Genomic DNA, 20642 nt, shown 5'->3' on the forward strand with positions numbered 1-20642 from the left:
ATTTACAAGAAGGTAACACAATTAGAGAATGTAGAAGAATGACTGTTTTGATCATAGTTTCTCTGTTATCTCTCTACCTATAATACAGATAGTCATGGGATTCTGGACAAAATCATATGTAACAATGAAAATATTCTGAGATTTGAAATTCAAGTGGGGGGTCCGTGGCACTAATGTGAACTAAATTAGGGGTCCTTGATATGAAAAAGGTTGAGAATCACTGATTTACGTGACCCATCCCTCATGGAATTATTCAGAGCACAATACATACAGTAGATATCATCCAAACATAAATATAAATATAAACAAAAACATAAACATCATCCAAACATAAACATAAACATAAACCTCCCACAAATAACGCTCCAGGAGATATCCCACAATGGAAAAACGGCAAATATACAAACATACAAACACAGCCAGCTAAGCACAAGACACAATACACAGATCCAAACAGGACAAAATCTGCATCTGCATCCATTAGTGCCAAACACTGAATATTTGATCCAGTTCATGAACCAATAGTTTGCAATCCATATAGAATAGAGTATGAGGAATTTATCTAGCTCTTACTCTTCTGACATCACATGACCTGATGTACCACGAGTTCATACAGGGGAAATCAACTGTTGATAAAAGACAGATAAAAAGATAAAATTCATATAAAAGAACAAGCAAAATGCATTGCATTAAAAGAATCAAATCAAGTAAATAGAAAGATAAAAGAACACAACAAATGCTCCCACTTTTAGATGCACATTGTGAGTGAACCCATATGTTTTTCTGTAATTTTCTTTTCCCCTGTCCTTCCTGATTCTACTCTTGATCTGATATTTACGTCAGATCTCACTGCCTAAGACAGACGAGAATCACAGATTCTCCTCTTGGTCAAAAACCTCACCATTCACAGATGGATGAGGATCATACAGGGTAAAGCTCTGTCCCCCCCCACATATACTGTTCACTCATGCGCAAGTAAGCATTACCTGGACAAGACCAATGAAAATTCGTACTTTCCCGTGTCAGCTCTGTTGGGATCCTGAACAGAAAGAGTTAAAATGAAGGCTATTTAAAAGCTAAGCTGAAAAGAGAGGTTTTTAGCAGGTGTTTGAAAATGCTTACAGAGCCCGTCTCTCTAATATTCTTCGGGAGGGTGTTCCACAGTTTAGGAGCAGAGTTAAAAAAGGCTGCATCCCCCCTTTTGAAAGTAAGGAACGACTACAAGATCGCCGAAGCCACGGAGAATATAGACTGAGAGTCTTTTGGGAATGTGACTACCGCCTGAGATCACATGACAATCCCACGTCGGCGTTTTTGAAAAGCTCAGAAAGGCCAAAACTAATAGAAATAAAGATGCGTTTTCAAATTTACCCGGCATAGTGTGGACAAGGCGTTGACTCCAGATTGATGTGATTAGATCTGAAACAGCGGTCTGCTATTCAGAAATAACAGACCTCTGAATGATTTTGTTGCCCAATCATAATTGAGTATTCAACAAAAAGTATGGTTACTCATGCTTTCTGGGAATTGTCAGCACAGCTTGAACAAACTTTGCCTACTTTGGGCTGAACGTATCCGTTGTGTAGTACCTGACTGTAACATCTACAGTGTAAATGAGTCTTGTGAAATGTTGGAGTGTTTAGTTTGTTTTGTTGTCTTCTCTGTCCGTCACACACCTCCAGACACGTTACATCACCGCTGTGCTGCTGCCATATGGAGCTGCAGAAACTCTCATTTAATCAACATCGTCGACTTAACACGATACACACAAGCACATGCACGTGTATCTGCACACACACACACACACACACACACACACACATACACACACACACACAGTTGGAAACATGTGCTGCTTTAAGCTGTTAGGGTTTTTTAAAATAATGTTGTACAGCCAGCCAGCATTGTGTAGCATTTCCTTTTTAACACAGCACTGCACACACACACACACACACACACACACACACACACGTTATATTATGTTTTGGCAGAAAAAAATGTGTCTCTTCCAATACAAAGCCTTTATTATTTACTGGATAATACGTAGCATAAATATGTTTAAAAAGCCCCGACACATGCGGCACATGCATAGCCTTGGTGCCATATATAATCTCTATTAGGTCACATGACAAGGAAATGGCTGTTTTGTCACATACCCATGATCTGCAGTCACATATCTACAATGTTTACATCCATACATACAATACATACATATTATGTTTCCAATACAAAAAGAAGAATCCTAGGCACCGGCATCCCCCTCACACACATCAGAAAGAAAGGAAAAGGTACAAGGCAAGGCAGCTTTATTTGTATAGCACATTTCATACACTGAGGCAATTCAAAGTGCTTTACAGAGTAATAAAAAATACAGTAAAGGTAAAATATTTACAATTAAAAAGTGCAAAAGTACAGACAGGAGATCCCAAGATAAAAGACTTAAAAACATTTAAAGAAAATAAAAAAGGTATAAATAAATAAATATTACAGTGCAGATGAGTGTTGCCCTAGATTTCTTAAAAAGCCCTGGCGAACAGGAACGTTTTAAGCCCTGATTTAAAAGATTGTAAAGTGGAGGCAGAGGTCAGATCAGTTCTGTAAGTTTGTTCCAGGCATGAGGAGCATAAAGACTAAAAGCTGCTTCTCCATGCTTTGTTCTGATCCTGGAACAGTAAGCAGACCAGCAGCTGAAGACCTGAGGGGTCTGGAGGGTTCATAACACTGAAGGAGATCAGAAATGAACACTCAAATAAACCATTAAGTGCTTTATAAACATACAAGTACATCCCAAACTCATAACCATAATACCATAACTCTTATAGCAAAGGGAATATAATCAAGATCCTCATTTAGACCCGGATATGGTCTCTGCCTTAAAGAGCTGCTGACACTAACAGAGTTTCATTCAGAGAGAGACATTTTGGATTGTAAAATTGAAGGCCAGTATACTCCCACCACACCTGTTCACTGGTGGAGAAACTCTGGGAAGCATTACTGCCTTTAAATTAATTCATTTACAAAAAAAACAAAACATTGAACATTTAAATAAATAAATGAAATATGCAAAGAAAATCAAATTTCATATCAGGTTTTCCAGCCTGTTTTCCTGTATCTGTGGTCAGGAGGAACCTCCCATCAGATCAGCTGGGACGACTTGACTGGCTTCAATTTTTAATAAAAGATCAATATTTGCCAGCTGTATTGGCATCCTGATGTAGCGGTCTAACCCCGACTATCACCTTCTCTCCTCTTATTGTAAGAAGAAGATTTTATTACATTTCCTCATCATCCTCTTCACCTCTCACCGAACCGGACCAGGAGAACTTGACATTTCAAATACAAACATTGGCTCAGTTGTAAAAGTTTGAATATAACCTTTTCCTTTTCAGTCTATATGCACGGACACACTGTGAACAAATAGTATTAACATCTCTCTCTCCCTCCCTCTCTCTCTCTCCCCTCCCTCCCTCCCTCCAGCACGGAGCGGACCCGACCAAGAAGAACCGGGACGGGAACACGCCTCTGGACCTGGTGAAGGACGGGGACACGGACATCCAGGACCTGCTGCGGGGCGACGCCGCGCTGCTGGACGCCGCCAAGAAGGGCTGCCTGGCCCGGGTGCAGAAGCTCTGCAGCCCGGACAACATCAACTGCAGGGACACACAGGGGCGCAACTCCACCCCGCTGCACCTCGCAGGTGACACACACACACACACACACAGGAACACACATAGGAACACACACAGAAACACACAGGAACACACACACAGGAACACACAGGAACACAAAGAAACACATAGGGACACACAGGAACACACACAGGAACACACACAGAAACACACGAAACACATAGAAACACATAGAAACACACGAAACACATAGAAACACATAGAAACACACAGAAACACACACACAAACACATAGAAACACACACACAAACACATAGAAACACACAGGAACACACACAGAAACACATAGAAACACACAGGAACACACACAGGAACACATAGAAACACACACAGAAACACACACAGGAACACATAGAAACACACACAGAAACACACACAGGAACACACAGAAACACACAGAAACACACACAGGAACACACAGAAACACACACAGGAACACACAGAAACACACACAGGAACACACAGAAACACACACAGGAACACAAAGAAATACACCAGAAACACACACAGGAACACACACAGAAACACACACAGAAACACACAGAAACACACGAAACACATAGAAACACATAGAAACACACAGAAACACACACACAAACACATAGAAACACACACACAAACACATAGAAACACACAGAAACACACACACAAACACATAGAAACACACACACAAACACATAGAAACACACAGGAACACACACACAGGAACACACACATGAACACAAAGAAACACACAGAAACACACACAGAAACACACAGAAACACACAGAAACACATAGAAACACACACATGAACACAAAGAAACACACAGAAACACACAGAAACACATAGAAACACACAGGAACACACAGAAACACACAGAAACACACACATGAACACAAAGAAACACACAGAAACACACAGAAACACACACAGGAACACTCACAGAAACACACACAGGAACACACAGAAACACACACAGGAACACTCACAGAAACACACACAGGAACACACAGAAACACACACAGGAACACACAGAAACACACACAGAACGAACACTCACAGAAACACACACAGGAACACACAGAAACACACACAGGAACACACAGAAATACACAGGAACACACAGAAACACACACATGAACACAAAGAAACACACAGAAACACACAGAAACACACACAGGAACACACAGAAACACACACAGGAACACACAGAAATACACAGAAACACACAGAAACACACACATGAACACAAAGAAACACACAGAAACACACAGAAACACACAGAAACACACACAGGAACACACACAGAAACACACACAGGAACACACAGGAACACAAAGAAACACACAGAAACACACAGGAACACAAAGAAACACACAGAAACACACCACAGGAACACAAAGAAACACACAGAAACACACAGGAACACAAAGAAACACACAGAAACACACAGGAACACAAAGAAACACACAGGAACACACAGGAACACACAGAAACACACAGGAACACAAAGAAACACACAGAAACACACACAGGAACACAAAGAAACACACAGAACACACAGAAACACACACAGGAACACAAAGAAACACACAGAAACACACACAGGAACATATAGAAACAAACACAGGAACACACACACACATACACTCGGAACATGAAGGATGAAGTTTACATGGACAGCAATCAGCCGATATTAACCCCCATTAAAAGAAAAGTCTGAGTAAGAAATTGCCTTGTAAACAGCATCTTCTGATTCCCTGAACTTGAATAAGGTCATAGTCGGAGTAAGCAGTGTAAAAAAAATGAGTCTCACCCTTGTGGGTCAAAATGAATGAGCAAAGGTTCAAGAGTCTTCCGTGGATTCTGTATTCAGACATGTCTGGAGAGAAAACCTCAAGCACACACACTCAAGTGGGCTGCGGGATATTCTCTGACCAAAAGGTAGAAATATCAGTTTCTTTGTACACTTCAGTATGTATAGTTGCTTTTTTTTTATCCTTTTCTAAGAAATCTATGTATGGCCGATGTCATAAGCACACTTCAAATTAGTCAAAACCAGTTCTACAATCCACACTAACATAAAGTCTATTCTTACATGATTGTCTCTAACAGTGAACACTAGTCTGAGGGCTAAACTTCTAATATCATGTGGAAGTCATACATGCACTTATTACAGCTGTGATCAGGACATGATCACATGAAGATCCTTTACTGAATACTCCATTGTAAGATATATAGGACAAACACACAATATCATATTTTATTTCCTACAGCAAAAACAACTAATGATTAAGACATGTGGAGTATTCTGATTTTAATCTCATTCTTGAAGGTAATTTTAGACTTTAAACACCTGAATCCAACCGGGACTCTCTTATCAGAGGATTGGCTTTGACTTCCAGAGGTTGGATCTTGTTTACAGAGGAAAAAGAGACTGACAGCAGAAAAAAAAACGAAGTCCCAACATTTGGGAGTGAGGCTGAAACTGTCAGCATGCTCAGGATTTTGAGGGAAATGGATATCATGAAGTTTTCAGTAAAGTCTCAAACTGTCTGTGTCTCCAGTGATTCTCCTCCTGTTAATCTGACTTTGCTCTGCAGAACATAAACAGGAATATTAACGTGTTTTTGTCTTATATTGTCTTATTTAGAATGAGGCCAGTAGTTGGATTATTGCTGTCCATGTAAATGTGATGTTTTGTGATGTTTGTACCTAATAAAGTGGCCACTGACCTTATATTCACATACATGTACACACATCTCTAATGATTTTTTTAGTTTCACAAGTAGACAAGATAGTTTTAGTTCAGTTAGTCTTGTTTTTTTGTTTTCAGTTTAGTTTTAGTTTGCTATAATAACCTTGGAACTCACATAAACTTTGTGTGAAACTTCGAAGTCCTGATAGCATCGAGGTGCTGTAGGTCCTCGAAGGTAAAGAGACACACACACACACACACACACACACACACACACACACACACACACACACATCTCTGTAATCATGATAGCATCGATTTCAGAGATAATCAGAGATACGACTTTCCTCTGCGGCACCTTGCAGTCACTCACACACGCACACACACACACACACACACACACACTCACACACACTCACACACTCACACACATCCATCCATAATGATGTTAAAAAAATGCTGAAATACACAAAATCTGTATAAACTCAAAGCACACAATACAACCGTTTTCTCTCTCTTCTCATGCACGGAAAACATTTCTTACGTTTTAAGACATCGTGCTCTTTCCGCACAGTCTCATGAACCCAGACTCGTCTTTCTCACGATCAAAAGATCGTTGTAAATTGGAACATTTTGTCGTAGTCTGACTGGCGCTGTACAAGTTATGAAACGGCTGAAGAACACTTTGAAGATCTCTGTGATATTTCCATAGATCTGACCGCTCAGACACCCACTCACCCTCTGTCTGTCTGAGAGGAGAGATGATTATACGCTGTCAGGCTGGAGACGAGGCTGGCTGACATCTCTCTCTCTCTCTCTCTCTCTCTCTTCCTCTCTCTTCCTCTCTCTCTCCTCTCTGTCTCATTACCCATCTACATTTTTGTTTCTTCTCTGACCCTGCTTTCTTCTTCCTTCTTCTCTGTCTACCTCTCTCTCTCTCTTCCTCTCTCTCTCCCTCTCTCTCCTCTCTGTCTCATTACCCATCTACATTTTTGTTTCTACTCTGACCCTGCTTTCTTCTGTCTTCTTCTCTGTCTACCTCTCTCTTCTTCTCTCCCTCTCTCTCTCCCTCTCTCTTCCCCTCTCTCTCTCTCTTCCTCTGTCTGTCTACCTCTCTCTCTTCCTCTGTCTGTCTACCTCTCTCTCTCTCTTGCTCTGTCTGTCTACCTCTCTCTCTCTCTCTCTCCCTTTGTCTACCTCTCTCTCTCTCTTCCTCTGTCTCTCTCTCTCATTCTCATTCTCACTGTCTCTCTCTCTCTTCCTCTCTCTCTTCCTCTGTCTCTCTCTCTCTCTCTGTCTGGCTGTATGTCTCTCTCTCAGCTGGTTATAACAACTTGGAGGTAGCAGAGTATCTGCTGGAGCATGGAGCTGATGTCAATGCACAGGACAAAGGAGGGCTGATACCTTTACACAACGCTGCTTCATATGGGGTAAGTTCAGTCACAACAAAGTCTGACTGTGCAGAATTCTGTTTATTTCTGAGTCTCAAATCTTTCTAGCGATGCCATTGGCCGCTAGAGTGTAAACAACAACTTGAAAATGTCATTACAAAGTGACAATAACATAATTTGGATGGAGAGCTCGTGAAACTGTGATGGTCAAGAGTCTCATTAGTGATTACTACAGCAGAATAACATGGAGCTGATATCACCATTCATGTTCCTGACACAACATACGGACTGACACATTTTTGTCTTATGATATATTGAATTTCGATATATCGTCCCATCCCTCCTCTGCGGTATACACACTGAAATCTGAGTTCTCTTTCCCTCACCAGATTGTCACTTTCCCTCGTAATATTTCCATCCTTTAAACTGACAGTAAACGCCTCGTCTCTCTCGCTCCCCACCCACCAGCATCCTGACAGCCCAATGATGACAAAGACAACACTGTCTGAGCTCCTGTTAGTTTTGTTTGTTTCTGGGTTGGATTAATGGATTGGAGACACATTGCATTTACACTTTGTTGTAAATGAGGCCGAATGCGTCCCAGACGGAGGCCATTTGGGCCTAAGCACAGCAGAGATTAATAGAGAGTTAATATACCACCATGCACGGCACAGTGGCTCAGTGGTTAGCACTGTTGCCTCACAGCAAGAAGGTCCTGGGTTCGAACTCCGGTCCGTCCCAGGTCCTTTCCAGGTCCGTCCCAGGTCCTTTCTGTGTGGAGTTTGCATGTTCTCCCCGTGTTTGTGTGGGTTTCCGCCGGGTGCTCCGGTTTCCTCCCACCATCAAAGACTCCTGTCAGTGCCCCTGACCAAGGCACTGGCAAAAGAACTGGAGTTGGTCCTTGAGAGCAAAGCTTTTTTTAGCCTTTGTACCTGAAATTAATCTTTTTAACTTATGCATGTTTTTATTATTATTAGCGTCATTACACTTACACTGCCTGTCAAAAGTTTGGGAACACCTAACTTTTGAAAATGTTAAATAAATCAGCATGTTTTCTTTGTCGGTTTGCAGTAACTTAACCCCATTGAAGACTAACTAGTTTAGTTTGAGACAAAAAAATCATACATGCAAATATTTGTGATGATAAAACTAAAACAAACATTAACAAAAAACCTCTCTTCATGCCGACAGTCAGAGACCCTCTGCCTTGAAAAACCTTCTCTTCACACCACAGAGACACTCTGATCAACATGAAGAAATACATCCAAAGTGTTAGGAAATTGATATTTTTGCAGGCATTTTTTCCCTTACTTCTTCATTGAAAAATAATAGAGAAAATTAAACAATACTTTTAGAATTTTTAGAAATGGCAAAGTGTCCCCAAACTTTTGACGGACAGTGTGTGTTCACTGGACAGCTGCATCCCACTATTATAATTGGAGAGCAGTTTGTGTGTTTGTGTGTCCCACCATGGAGGAGAGGAGAGGAGAGGAGACAAGGAGAGGAGAGGAGAGGACAGGAGGAGAGGAGATAGGAGAGGAAACAAGGAGAGGAGAGGAGGAGAGGAGGAGAGGAGAGGAGACAAGGAGAAGAGGGGAGAAGACAGGAGACAAGGAGAGGAGATGAGGAGAGGAAAGGAGAGGAGAGGAGGAGAGGAGAGGAGACAAGGAGAGGAGAGAGGAGAGGAGAGGAAACAAGGAGAGGAGGAGGAGAGGAGACAAGGAAAGGAGAGGAGAGGAGGAGGTTATAAATTCTAGTCTGTATTATTTTCAAAAACATTTTCCATAAGCTTTGGCTCTCAGCTGTCTCAGAGTCTGACAGCGCTCCGCTACTGACAGAGTCATGAAACAAACACTGTCTGGATGAAAAGTTGATGAGCTGTGTTTTCTGGAGACACACACACACACACACACACACACACACACACACACACACACACACACACACACACACACACACACTGTAGCATCCCCTAGTGTCACTCAGGAACGAGCTACATTGTGTTTGACACGAAGAAAAGATCTGGAGACAGACGATGAGGGAAAAAGAATGAGGGGAGGAAAGGAAGAAAGGAAGGAAGGAAGGGAGGAAGGACAGAGAAGAGAGAGCCAGGGACTGTGATGGAGTTAATAAATCACAGTTTCTATTTCTGACAATGCTATTTATTCTATTTTATCTCATTGCAATTTACATGTAGCACTCACTCACCAGACTTCACACCTTTGCTCTGCTGCTGTTCTCCCTTTTCCTCTCTTCTCCACCTCCCTCTCATCTCTCCTTTCCTTTCCTTCCCATCCTTCCTCTTTCTTCCCCTCTCATCTCCTCTCCTTGTCCTCCACCTCCTTACTCCTCTTCCTCTTCCCTCCTCCTCTTCCTCTCTGCTTTCCTTTCCTTCCCATCCTTCCTCTTTCTTCCCCTCTCGTCTCCTCTCCTTGTCCTCCACCTCCTTACTCCTCTTCCTCTTCCCTCCTCCTCTTCCTCTCTCCTTTCATTTCCTTCCCATCCTTCCTCTTTCTTCTCCTCTCATCTCCTCTCCTTGTCCTCCACCTCCTTACTCCTCTTCCCTCCTCCTCTTCCTCTCTGCTTTCCTTTCCTTCCCATCCTTCCTCTTTCTTCCCCTCTCGTCTCCTCTCCTTGTCCTCCACCTCCTTACTCCTCTTCCTCTTCCCTCCTCCTCTTCCTCTCTCCTTTCATTTCCTTCCCATCCTTCCATTTTCTTCCCCTCTCATCTCCACTCCTTGTCCTCCACCTCCTTACTCCTCTTCCCTCCTCCTCTTCCTCTCTCCTTTCATTTCCTTCCCATCATTCCTCTTTTTTCCCCTCTCATCTCCTCTCCTTGTCCTCCACATCCTTAATCCTCTTCCTCCCTCCCTCCTCCTCCTCCTCTCTGTACCTCCTCCTCCTCTCTGTAGCACGTGGATATCGCCGCCCTGCTGATAAAGTACAACACGTGTGTGAACGCCACAGACAAGTGGGCGTTCACCCCGCTCCACGAGGCGGCCCAGAAGGGGCGGACCCAGCTCTGCGCTCTGCTGCTGGCCCACGGAGCCGATCCCACCATGAAGAACCAGGAGGGCCAGACGCCGCTGGACCTGGCAACGGTACGGCGGGCAGAAACACAGAGGCTTTATTAATACATGCAGCACTGGCGTAAATATCGGCTGGCCCAGAAGCTGTCAGGGGCCCATGTAGGAAGGCCTCTCACGCATTGACCGTTTAACGCAGTCTTCAAAGTAAACATTCAAGTATATCACTACTTGTGCTTGTGATAGCGATATATACCACCTTCCCACCTTGTGTATAACACTTCTGGTTTTGAGTCATTTTTATGTATTTTTATTTGTCCCTATTGAAATGTTCCAAAACTGCATGTTTTATTAAAAATAGATATTATTTCTACCCACCACTTATTTAATTTGGCTGCTTTCTTCTCAAAAGTTACGAAGGAAGAAGGCTTGCTGGGAAATTCTAATTTGTTTGTCCGATGACCTTGCTCCCTGTCATTTGTGATAACTTGCATGACGTCAGTTTTTTCTCAACGGTTCAACCTTTTAGCAAGAAGCAAGTATTCTTCAGCAAATGGAAGATAAGTTAGCAGCATAAATAATGTTTAGCAAGCCCAAACAAAAATGCGGCCCTCAAAAGAGGAAGGAAAAAATAGAACAGGATGAGCATACTGCTAAACTGACAAAATTAGATTTTTCTTTTTAGGTTTTTCCATGCTTCATCGAATGCTAACGTTAGCAATGTTGACGTGCAGCCGGAGGCTAACGTTAGCTCACCATTGCCATCTAGCTCAACAAGTGAAGTTGTGTCGGCCCAGCCGTGACCCGCAAATTTTGGACACTGCATGTCATGCAGTCTGAAATGAACTTTTTGGTTCACCTACCAAGGGCTGGTTCACTAAAACACATATAATCAAATTCGAATTTTTACCAGCCAAAATAATTAATATACATTTTTCCAAGGAAATACTTCACCCAACCTGTTTTCAGTGCTATTTCATGTATAGAGACAGGTACTGTGTGAATCCAATAAAGAAACAAGAGCAACAAGAGCAAGAGCAATATTATCTCACTCATACAACAGATCTTTTATTGTCTTGGGCTACATTTTTTTAATTTTGCAATGTGGAAATAAAGTTAATTTTCAACTAATGTTAGGCCGGTTAACAAACACTGTGTATAACTGAATGTTAATGTCAAATGTTAATGTCTCAAAAAGTTAGCAGCCAGTGTGGCGAGTGACCTGTGTTGATTTATCCACCAGACAAGACAAGACTCATTTTATCTGAATTTGGCACTTGTCAGATGTTAATTTCGGACGCTGACACACGTGACACTAAATCACCTGTGTGCCAAATCACCGTAAAGAAACAGAAAGCAGAAAACAATGTATGGTTAGTTTCATTTTGAGAACCAGGGAAGATCGCACCAGCAGACGAACGTAGAACAGCTAAAACAATAATCTCCTTGGTATTTCTTTGACATGATGGCAGCTGGAATACAAACAAACTGACATTTATCTACATCCTGTCCCTCTCTCTCTCTCGCTCCCTCTGTCTGTCGCAGGCTGATGACATCAGAGCGTTGTTGATAGACGCCATGCCGCCAGATGCCCTGCCTAGCTGTTTAAAACCCCAAGCCACTGTGGTGAGTGTCCACGCACATACACACACACGCATGTATAGAGGGGCTTTCAGGTGACATAACACACCCTCTGGCGGCCATGTTGGAGGACCTCAGCTCTTGGGTAACCGTGGCTGCGAACAGCTGATTGCATAAATACACATGTAACTTGTCCGTCTCAGTAGAATCGAACAGACGGTTTCTGACTGAACTGATAATTTCATCACTGATCCATCTGATTGATTTAGTTTTTAGATAATGTCAGCTTGTTAGCTAGCTAACCATAGCATCTGGTCAGCTAACCATCACTGTCTTGTTAACATATCTGATTAGCACACTAGCTAACGTATCTAATAGCAGCTAGCGTTAGCATGTTCACATTAACATCAGTGTGTTTGCTGGCTAGTTAGCTAGCTAACAGTTTGTTCAGGTTAACTGAGCTGACTCTTCTCAAGCTACAACTCATCCCCCTTTTCGACCAAGGCAGTTCGAGGGCCGGTTCGGAGCCGGTGCCTGATCTCGAACCAGTTCTTTGCGTTTCGACAGCCAAAGAACCGGCTCTCGGCCAGGAAAACTGGTTCCATAGTGGCACCAACACTTTGCTGGTCTAGAATAAAGAACTGCTTACGTCAGGGGCTGGGGGCGAGATTATCGTGACCAACCAAAACCAACAAGACCAAAAAGACCACCATTGTTAAAAAACCAGAGCTTCATGGACATGGTCATGGATGTGAAATCATGTTTGGATGCCAGTGAAGGCTCACAAAGCCAGGAGCAACACTTGTAAAGAGACGTAGTCCACCATTTTGGTTGTTGTGCTTGAAGTTGGAGCTAGTGTTGATGGGAAAGCGGAGACTTATATAGACGTATACAGTGATGTAATGACGTGGCTCTCTAGCCAGCTCTGCCCTGTGGAAAAGCAAACCGGTTCTTAGAAGTTTTGGAAGTTGAACCAACTGTGAACCGGCACCAGCCCAGCCCAGCACCAGGTTCCAGTTGGTGGAAAGGGTATCAGAGTGTTTTGGAGTAGAGACTAGGGCTAAAGACAAGACAGTTTACTGTGTCACAGTAACCTACATTTGGAAACAAATCCACCTTATCACACTATTCACTTTTACTGAGAACGTTACTGAACGTATCTACAGCCACACCACAACAAGATTGTTCAGGTTTTATAGTTGGTTGTTGTAGATTTAGCAGTAATTTGCATACAGCCAGATGTGGTTGATAGAGGACTTGTGACACAACCATAAAGCCTCTATACACAGAAATATTTCAAAGCGTTGCTGCTGGGCGTCACGGCGCCAGGTGCGTCACCCAGCTGTGTGAAAACCCCTGACCCACATTCTGAGTCATCACAGCAGACACACACACCTGTCTGCATGAGTCAGCAACAAAGCCGGAGCAGCCCGGTCACTGCTGTCCGTCTGTCTGAACACAGCGAGCGGGGCGGCACAGCGAGCTGAATTGTTGAGGGTTTTGTTTTTTTGTTGTTTTTTTTTGCTGATGAATGGAAACACCTCAGCTCCTCAGCCTTTCTGTAAATACATCAAGAGACTACAGAGCTGCAGCAGATCCACCAGAGCAGCTTCAAGTGGCAACTGTTAAGTTTCATTCTGCAAAACTTCTTTTTGCTCAGGCAGCTTTTTCTGTGAAAGGAGCAAAGTCCTGGAACTCGTTACCTGATCACTGATCACACTGCAAACTTCACCACTTATAAGAGAGTTACCAAATCCTGGTTCATTCAGCAACAAACTTGTACTCATGTCTAGTTTTCTGTAGTTATGTTACTACTAAATGTGTGTTTTATGGTATCTTGTTGTACTCAGTGGTGGAAGAAGTACTCAGATCTTTTACTTAAGTAAAAGTAGAAATACCACAGTATAAAAATACTCTGTTACAAGTAAAAGTCCTGCATTCAAAATGTTATTTAAGTAAAAGTACAAACGTATTAGCATCAAAATGTACTTAAAGCAACAAAAGTAAAAGTACTCATTATGCAGAATGGCCCATTTCAGAATAATACAGTATATATTATATTATTGAATTATAATTATTGATGCATTAATGTGTAAGAATCACTTTAATGTTGCAGCTGGAAAAGGTGGGGCTGATTTCCACTACTTTATATACTGCTGGGTAGCTTAACCTATAAAAATATATCATAATTTATTAGTTGATTTATAATTTGTATTAATAATCTGAATCTGCAAAGTAACTAGTAACTTAAGTTATCAAATAAATGTAGTGGATTAAAAAGTACAATATTTCCCTCTGAAATGTAGTGGAATAGAAGTATAAAGTAGCATAAAATGGTAATACTCAAGTAAAGTACAAGTACCTCAAAACTGTACTTACTTACAGTATTCGAGTAAATGTACTTAGTTACTTTCCACCTCTGGTTGTACTCAGTTTACCTTTTTTTTTTTTCTTTTTTTTTTTTACCTGTTTTAATCTCTTATTTTCACAAAAGCCCATATGGGTGTTGCAAATTAGCATCTGCTATAGACACTATGATACTTGCCTTGTCTATCTGTCCCTATTAAATAAACCATAAATAAATAAATAAATGACTTTTTTAGCATCAGAATCACTTAAATCGCCCAGAATTAAAAATGAGACACACTGACATCTTCCAGTTCCTCACACATAGACCCTTTAAACTTTATCTTTGTCTGTCCCGCTCCCAGGTGAGTGCAGGTGTGGTGAGCACGGGTGCCACAGGGGGCGTGGTCATCTCCCCCTCCCCCTCCCCCTCCTGCCTGTCAGCGGCCAGCAGCATCGACAACCTGACCGCCCCCCTCAGTGACATCACGGTGGGCGGAGCCACGGGGACCGCAGACGGAGCCTCAGGGTCTGACAGGAAGGAAGGGGAGAGTACGTATGCACTCGCACACACACACACGCAAACACACACGCAAACACACGCACACACACACGCATGGGGAGGGGGGGGGGAGTTGTGGGCCGAAACGCTCGATCACCCCACTGACATCATGATGTCTCTCCTCTCTCCTCTCCTCTCCTCCTCTCCTCTCATCCTCCCCTCCATCTCCTCCTCTCCTCTCCTCCTCTCCTTTCCTCTCCTCCACCTCCTCTCCTCTCCTCTCTCCTCCTCTCCTCTCCCCTCCTCTCTCCTTCTCTCTTCTCCCCTCCTCTCCTCTCCTCTCCTCTTCTCTCCTCTCCTCTCCCCTCCTCTCCTCTCCTCTCCTCCTCCACCTCCTCTCCTCTCCTCTCTCCTCCTCTCCCCTCTTCTCTCCTCTCCCCTCCTCTCCTCTCCTCTCCTCTCCTCTCCTCTCCTCTCCTCTCCTCTCCTCTCCTCTCCTCTCCTCTCCTCTCTCTGCAGCACTGCTAGACATGACCATCAACCAGTTCCTGAAGAGTCTGGGGCTGGAGCATCTCCGAGATATCTTCCAGAGGGAGCAGGTACACACACACACACACACACACACACACACACAGATGTACATGCAAAGACACACACATTTGAGAGTGTGAGAGAGGGAACAACGGAAGTTAGGAGGGGGAAGAGAGAGAGAGAGAGAGACAGAAGGAGGGAGAGAGAGAAAGAAAGAAGGAGAGAGACACAGAAACAGGGAGAAAAGAGACAGAAAGAGGGAGAGACAGAGAGAAAGAGAGAAAGACAGAGAGACAGAGAGAAAGACGAGAGAGAGAGACCGATGGAGAGAGACAGAAAGACAGAGAGAAAGACGAGAGAGAGAGACCGATGGAGAGAGACAGAAAGACAGAGAGAAAGACGAGAGAGAGAGAGAAAGACAGAGAGACGGAGAGAGAGAGACAGAGAGGAAGATAAAGACAGAAAGAGGGAAACACAGAGATAGGCAGTGAGAGAGAGACAGAGAGAGGGAAGGAGGGAGAGAGAGACAGACAGACAGACACAGGGACAGAGAGAGAGAGAGACGGAAAGGGTGAGAGATAGAAAGAGAGAGAGAAAGACAGAGAGACGGAGAGAGAAAGACAGAGAGACGGAGAGAGAGAGACAGAGAGGAAGACAAAGACAGAAAGGGAAAAACAGATAGAGATTGAGAGAGAGACAGAGAGAGGCAAGGAGGGAGAGAGAGACAGACAGACAGAGGGACAGAGAGAGAGAGAGACGGAAAGGGTGAGAGAGATGCCAGCTGGCAAAAGAGTTTGGCACAGGAGTTTGTACAGGAGCAGAATGAAGCGTGTGTGTGTGTGTGTGTGTGTGTGTGTGTGTGTGTGTGTGTGTGTGTGTGTGTGTGTGTGTGTGTGTGTGTGTGTGAATTCTTGTTTTACTTAAAGGGAAACAAACCTTCATTAACACCTACTGTAGATGATGAGTGAGGTAGAGGTGAAAGGAGGAGGAGTGTGAAGTGACAAAGAGAGGAACTGGGTGTTTTTAGATATGAGAACAGATTTCTGTCAGAAAATGGGATTTGTACAGCTACCTCCTTTTAATAAGTCATACACTGTATAATAATTTTCTGTGATAATAAGCATACAGCACATCGGAGAACCTACTGGAAATACTGTAATGCTCATTCTTTCTTTTTTTTTCTCAACATGAACATGGGCTCAAAGTTACAGCAAAGGAAAATACTGTGCTTGAATTTCAGATTTAATAAAAAATACCTTTAAATCTACATCAGCACAGTAAGCACTAGGCAAGGCAGCTTTATTTGTATAGAACATTTCATACACTGAGGCAAGTCAAAGTGCTTTACAGAGTAATAAAAAAGACAGTAAAAGATTTACAATTAAAAAGTGCAAAAGTACAGACAAGAGATACAAAAGATAAAAGACTTACAATGTAAACTAGTGCAGTTCAAATCAAGTGAAATAGAAAGATAAAAGAACACAACAAATACTCCCACTTTTAGATGCAAGCACTAAATAAAATCAGTTTATTTCAATATGTTTGATGATTTAAAAAGTGTCTATTTATGTTGGAGGTAGACTATATTGCAGGTTAAATAAAAAACATTTTGCATTCAACTTATACCTGTAACAGTTAATAAAACTCACATGAAACTACTAAACTCACTGCTGTCTGAATCCACATCTCCTCTTTCTATAAAACTCCTTGTTGTCGTAGAAAAAGGAAGGTTTGTTGACATGAGGTTTGATTGGACAATTTTATTAAAAAAAAAAAAGTGCCATTTCATGCAGAAAAATGACAGTAATTTTGCAAAAAATTGCACGTTCTCGGTTGAATTCACATGAATTATGGCAATCACAATCGCAAAATTGAAAATTCCCGGAGGAATTAGTTCCAAGTGTATTCCAGTCATATGCTGTTTTGCAGGGGAAGATTGCACTGATGCTGCGTTTTCACCGCTGATCGAAAAACTCAGAGAAGTCAACCGGTCGGATCTGTCACGTTGTTTTGAGGTTGGGGTGATTGGATAAAATAGTTTGAGATGTAAAGTGTTTTCCTCTGTGAGAGATATCAAACAGCCTCCTGTGGGCGCAAACGGCAGACGATCAAGTCTCTTCTCTGTGGTTTGATTTCTGACAGCGCTCTTTGTTTTATGTTTTAGCATTAGGGAGATTTTCAGACTGTGTTTCCCAGTGTTGGGGAAGCTACTTTGAAAGCATAGCTTTGCAAGCTATCAATTACTTCACAATGGAAGTAGTTGAACTACAGCAAAGCTAACCTAGGGAGGAATCTAGTTTGGTTAACTAAAGCTACTTAGAAAAAGTAGTTCAAACTACTTTGTAAAAAAAAAAGATCAAATTGACAATGTACATGTGATACATAATAGATGTGAATTATAACAAAATATAATACAAAAAAGTCACATGCCAGCAAAAAATGCCACTCAGTTCACAGGTCATACATAAACCAAAAAGTAAAATACCCCACTATTCATGGGAAAGTGCAGGAATGTCAGCTTTGGTTTTGTATACAGTGTCCATCAGTCAGACTCCTGCCTTCCAGACACTAGAGTCCAGGTCCAGTCCGGGTATTACAGCAAGCAGGATTACTCAGTTAGCCAGGTCACTTCTAAAATAGCATGCAGCAACTTCTCTGAACATTTGTTAATAAATAGCAATAATCATTTATTGCCATGTGTAATAAGTGCAATGGAATGCTTACTCCCCATTCACTCCCGCAGTATAATAAAAGGGGGCGGGGCTGGTCAAAGGGGGGGTTCAATTACAGTAATCAATCATTAAATCATTCCTTTCCTTTTATGGCCCAAAATTGTTTGTAGTTTGTAGTTTCAGTAGTTAACTACACAAAAAATGGCAAAAAAAAGTAATTTAAAGGAATAATTCACCCAAAAATGAAAATCCTGTCATCATCTCCTCCCCCTCATGCCAGGTGAAACACAGGTGAAGTTTGTCCATATAACACACAGGGAGGCTGCAGCACAACTCCATAGCAGCCTTCTCCAAAACAACTGAAGTCAGTGGGGACCAGTTCTTCAGAGTTCCACAAAGACCTACAGTATATTTACACCATCATTTAGTGCAAATCTGAACTACAGCTGATTGATTTGCAACAAATAATGGTGTATAGGTCTTTCTGTTCACAGTGTGATTGTTTGGCTGTTTTTGTTTTGGAGCTCTAAAGAACAGGTCCCCATTGAATTCAGTTGTTTTGGAGAAGGCTGCTACCAAGTTGTGCTGCAGCCTCCCTGTGTGTTATATGGACTAACAAATTTCACCTGTGTTTCATTTGGCATGAGGGGGAGGAGATGATGACAGAATTTTCTACCAGCTACTACCAGCAAGCTACTGCAAAATGTAGTTAAACTACTAGTTTAATTACATGTAGTTCACTACTCCCCAACACTGGTGGTTCCTCAGTTCAGCCTGGGAAGCGGAGTGTCGGTGTCTCCCGGTCTGAGGCTGGACGGGTTCACACCGTGGGAGAGAGAGAGAGAGAGAGAGAGGGAGAGAGAGAGAGAGAGAGAGAGAGAGAGAGAGAGAGAGAGAGAGAGAGAGAGAGCGCCGGCAGAGACGAGACACAGCAGCACAGGAGAAAAGTGTTTTCAGAGTCGGTAAAGGTTAGGCCGTTTAAAAAGCCGGGACTATCTCCGCCTGCAGCACGGAGCTCATTTTCACTCTCCATAAGCAAACTCCCAACATCGCTATCAGTCATTTGCATACCAATGGCCTAATTTCATTACTACCATCCTTTCAGAGGAAAAACTGACCTTTTCTCCTCGGCCCTTATTTCTTTACCCGTCACTCCTCATGAATATTTGTCACATCTGTTGTCTGGGCCATACGTCTTTGACCTTTGCGCTCATTACTATTGATTGCTCGCAATTTCGGGGATCAGTGTAAGCATAATCTGCTGTTACACTCTGTGGCAACGCAATCACTCGAAATCTGTAATGGGTTTTTCTTTTTTTTGGTTGCTGCTGTGTGAAGACTTCTGCACAAGGATCCAGCTGCTCAAACATACCACAATGAAAGTGATAAAGTGTGTTTATCACTTGCAGTGTCACACCATCACTTTTCATTGTAGTTTTGATTGCCCAATAAAATATTTTCACCTCAAAAATATGACAGAGAGCTGGCAGAAATGGGTAGATTTAGTTTGCACATGCACAATTAGAGGCATTACTTGAATAAATCCAACGAATGTCACGCATCTTCATCGTAATGATGCAGCGATGACAGATTCTCTCACTTGAAACTTCATTCAGAAAGCAACGCACTGAACGCATTGCAATACCTGTTACGATTACAAAGTAGTACTTTATCGATTTACAGTCATAAACAAGACGAACAAAAAGACAAAATAGGCGTTTAGATTGGCTTGAGACTGAAAACATGGTTTGCGATGGGATTGGCGTTTACCCCGCTTGTGATTTTTTTTTTTTGTCCTTCTTAGCCCCGCCTCTTCTTGTGTATCTACACTACATTCTGATTGGCTGTTTTGTGCTGTGCTGTTTCCGGGCAGATTTCGCTGGACGTGCTGGCAGACATGGGGCACGAGGAGCTGAAGGAGATCGGCATCAACGCTTACGGTCACAGACACAAACTCATCAAGGGCATCGAGAGGCTGCTGGGAGGCCAGCAAGGTCAGACACACACACACACACACACACACACACCCAAGTACACACATGCATACAGAGGATGGTGTATAATGAATGTGAATATTGGGTCTCAAAATTATAGAGATGCTGCTGTTAACGTTGTAGAGAGAAGAATACTTCATGGCATCTATCTGTCTGTCTGTCACAAATAGGACGAATATCACTACAGCCAAATAAGACAACACATTACAATATTACACTACACCTTTAAC

The 20642-nt window shown here is 42.5% G+C and overlaps 1 protein-coding gene across 1 annotated transcript in view; it reads left to right on the plus strand.

The window, feature by feature from the left end:
• LOC139660339 (poly [ADP-ribose] polymerase tankyrase-1) overlaps positions 1-20642 on the plus strand; it is a gene marked incomplete at its 5' end in the record, with an annotated part of 30647 nt that overhangs the window by 1726 nt on the left and 8279 nt on the right. Inside the window, 7 exons of the mRNA XM_071538450.1 lie at positions 3478-3697; positions 7690-7799; positions 10673-10861; positions 12332-12412; positions 15079-15265; positions 15735-15814; positions 20292-20412. Of these exons, the coding sequence (XP_071394551.1) occupies positions 3478-3697; positions 7690-7799; positions 10673-10861; positions 12332-12412; positions 15079-15265; positions 15735-15814; positions 20292-20412 (988 nt within the window). The remainder of the gene's footprint in view (positions 1-3477; positions 3698-7689; positions 7800-10672; positions 10862-12331; positions 12413-15078; positions 15266-15734; positions 15815-20291; positions 20413-20642) is intronic.

The sequence above is a fragment of the Centroberyx affinis genome, unplaced genomic scaffold, assembly GCF_046629955.1.
Source record: "Centroberyx affinis isolate AG114_WGS23_722 - 3 ecotype Tasmania unplaced genomic scaffold, CSIRO-AGI_Caff_v1 ptg003276l_1, whole genome shotgun sequence".
Taxonomy (NCBI): domain Eukaryota; kingdom Metazoa; phylum Chordata; class Actinopteri; order Beryciformes; family Berycidae; genus Centroberyx; species Centroberyx affinis.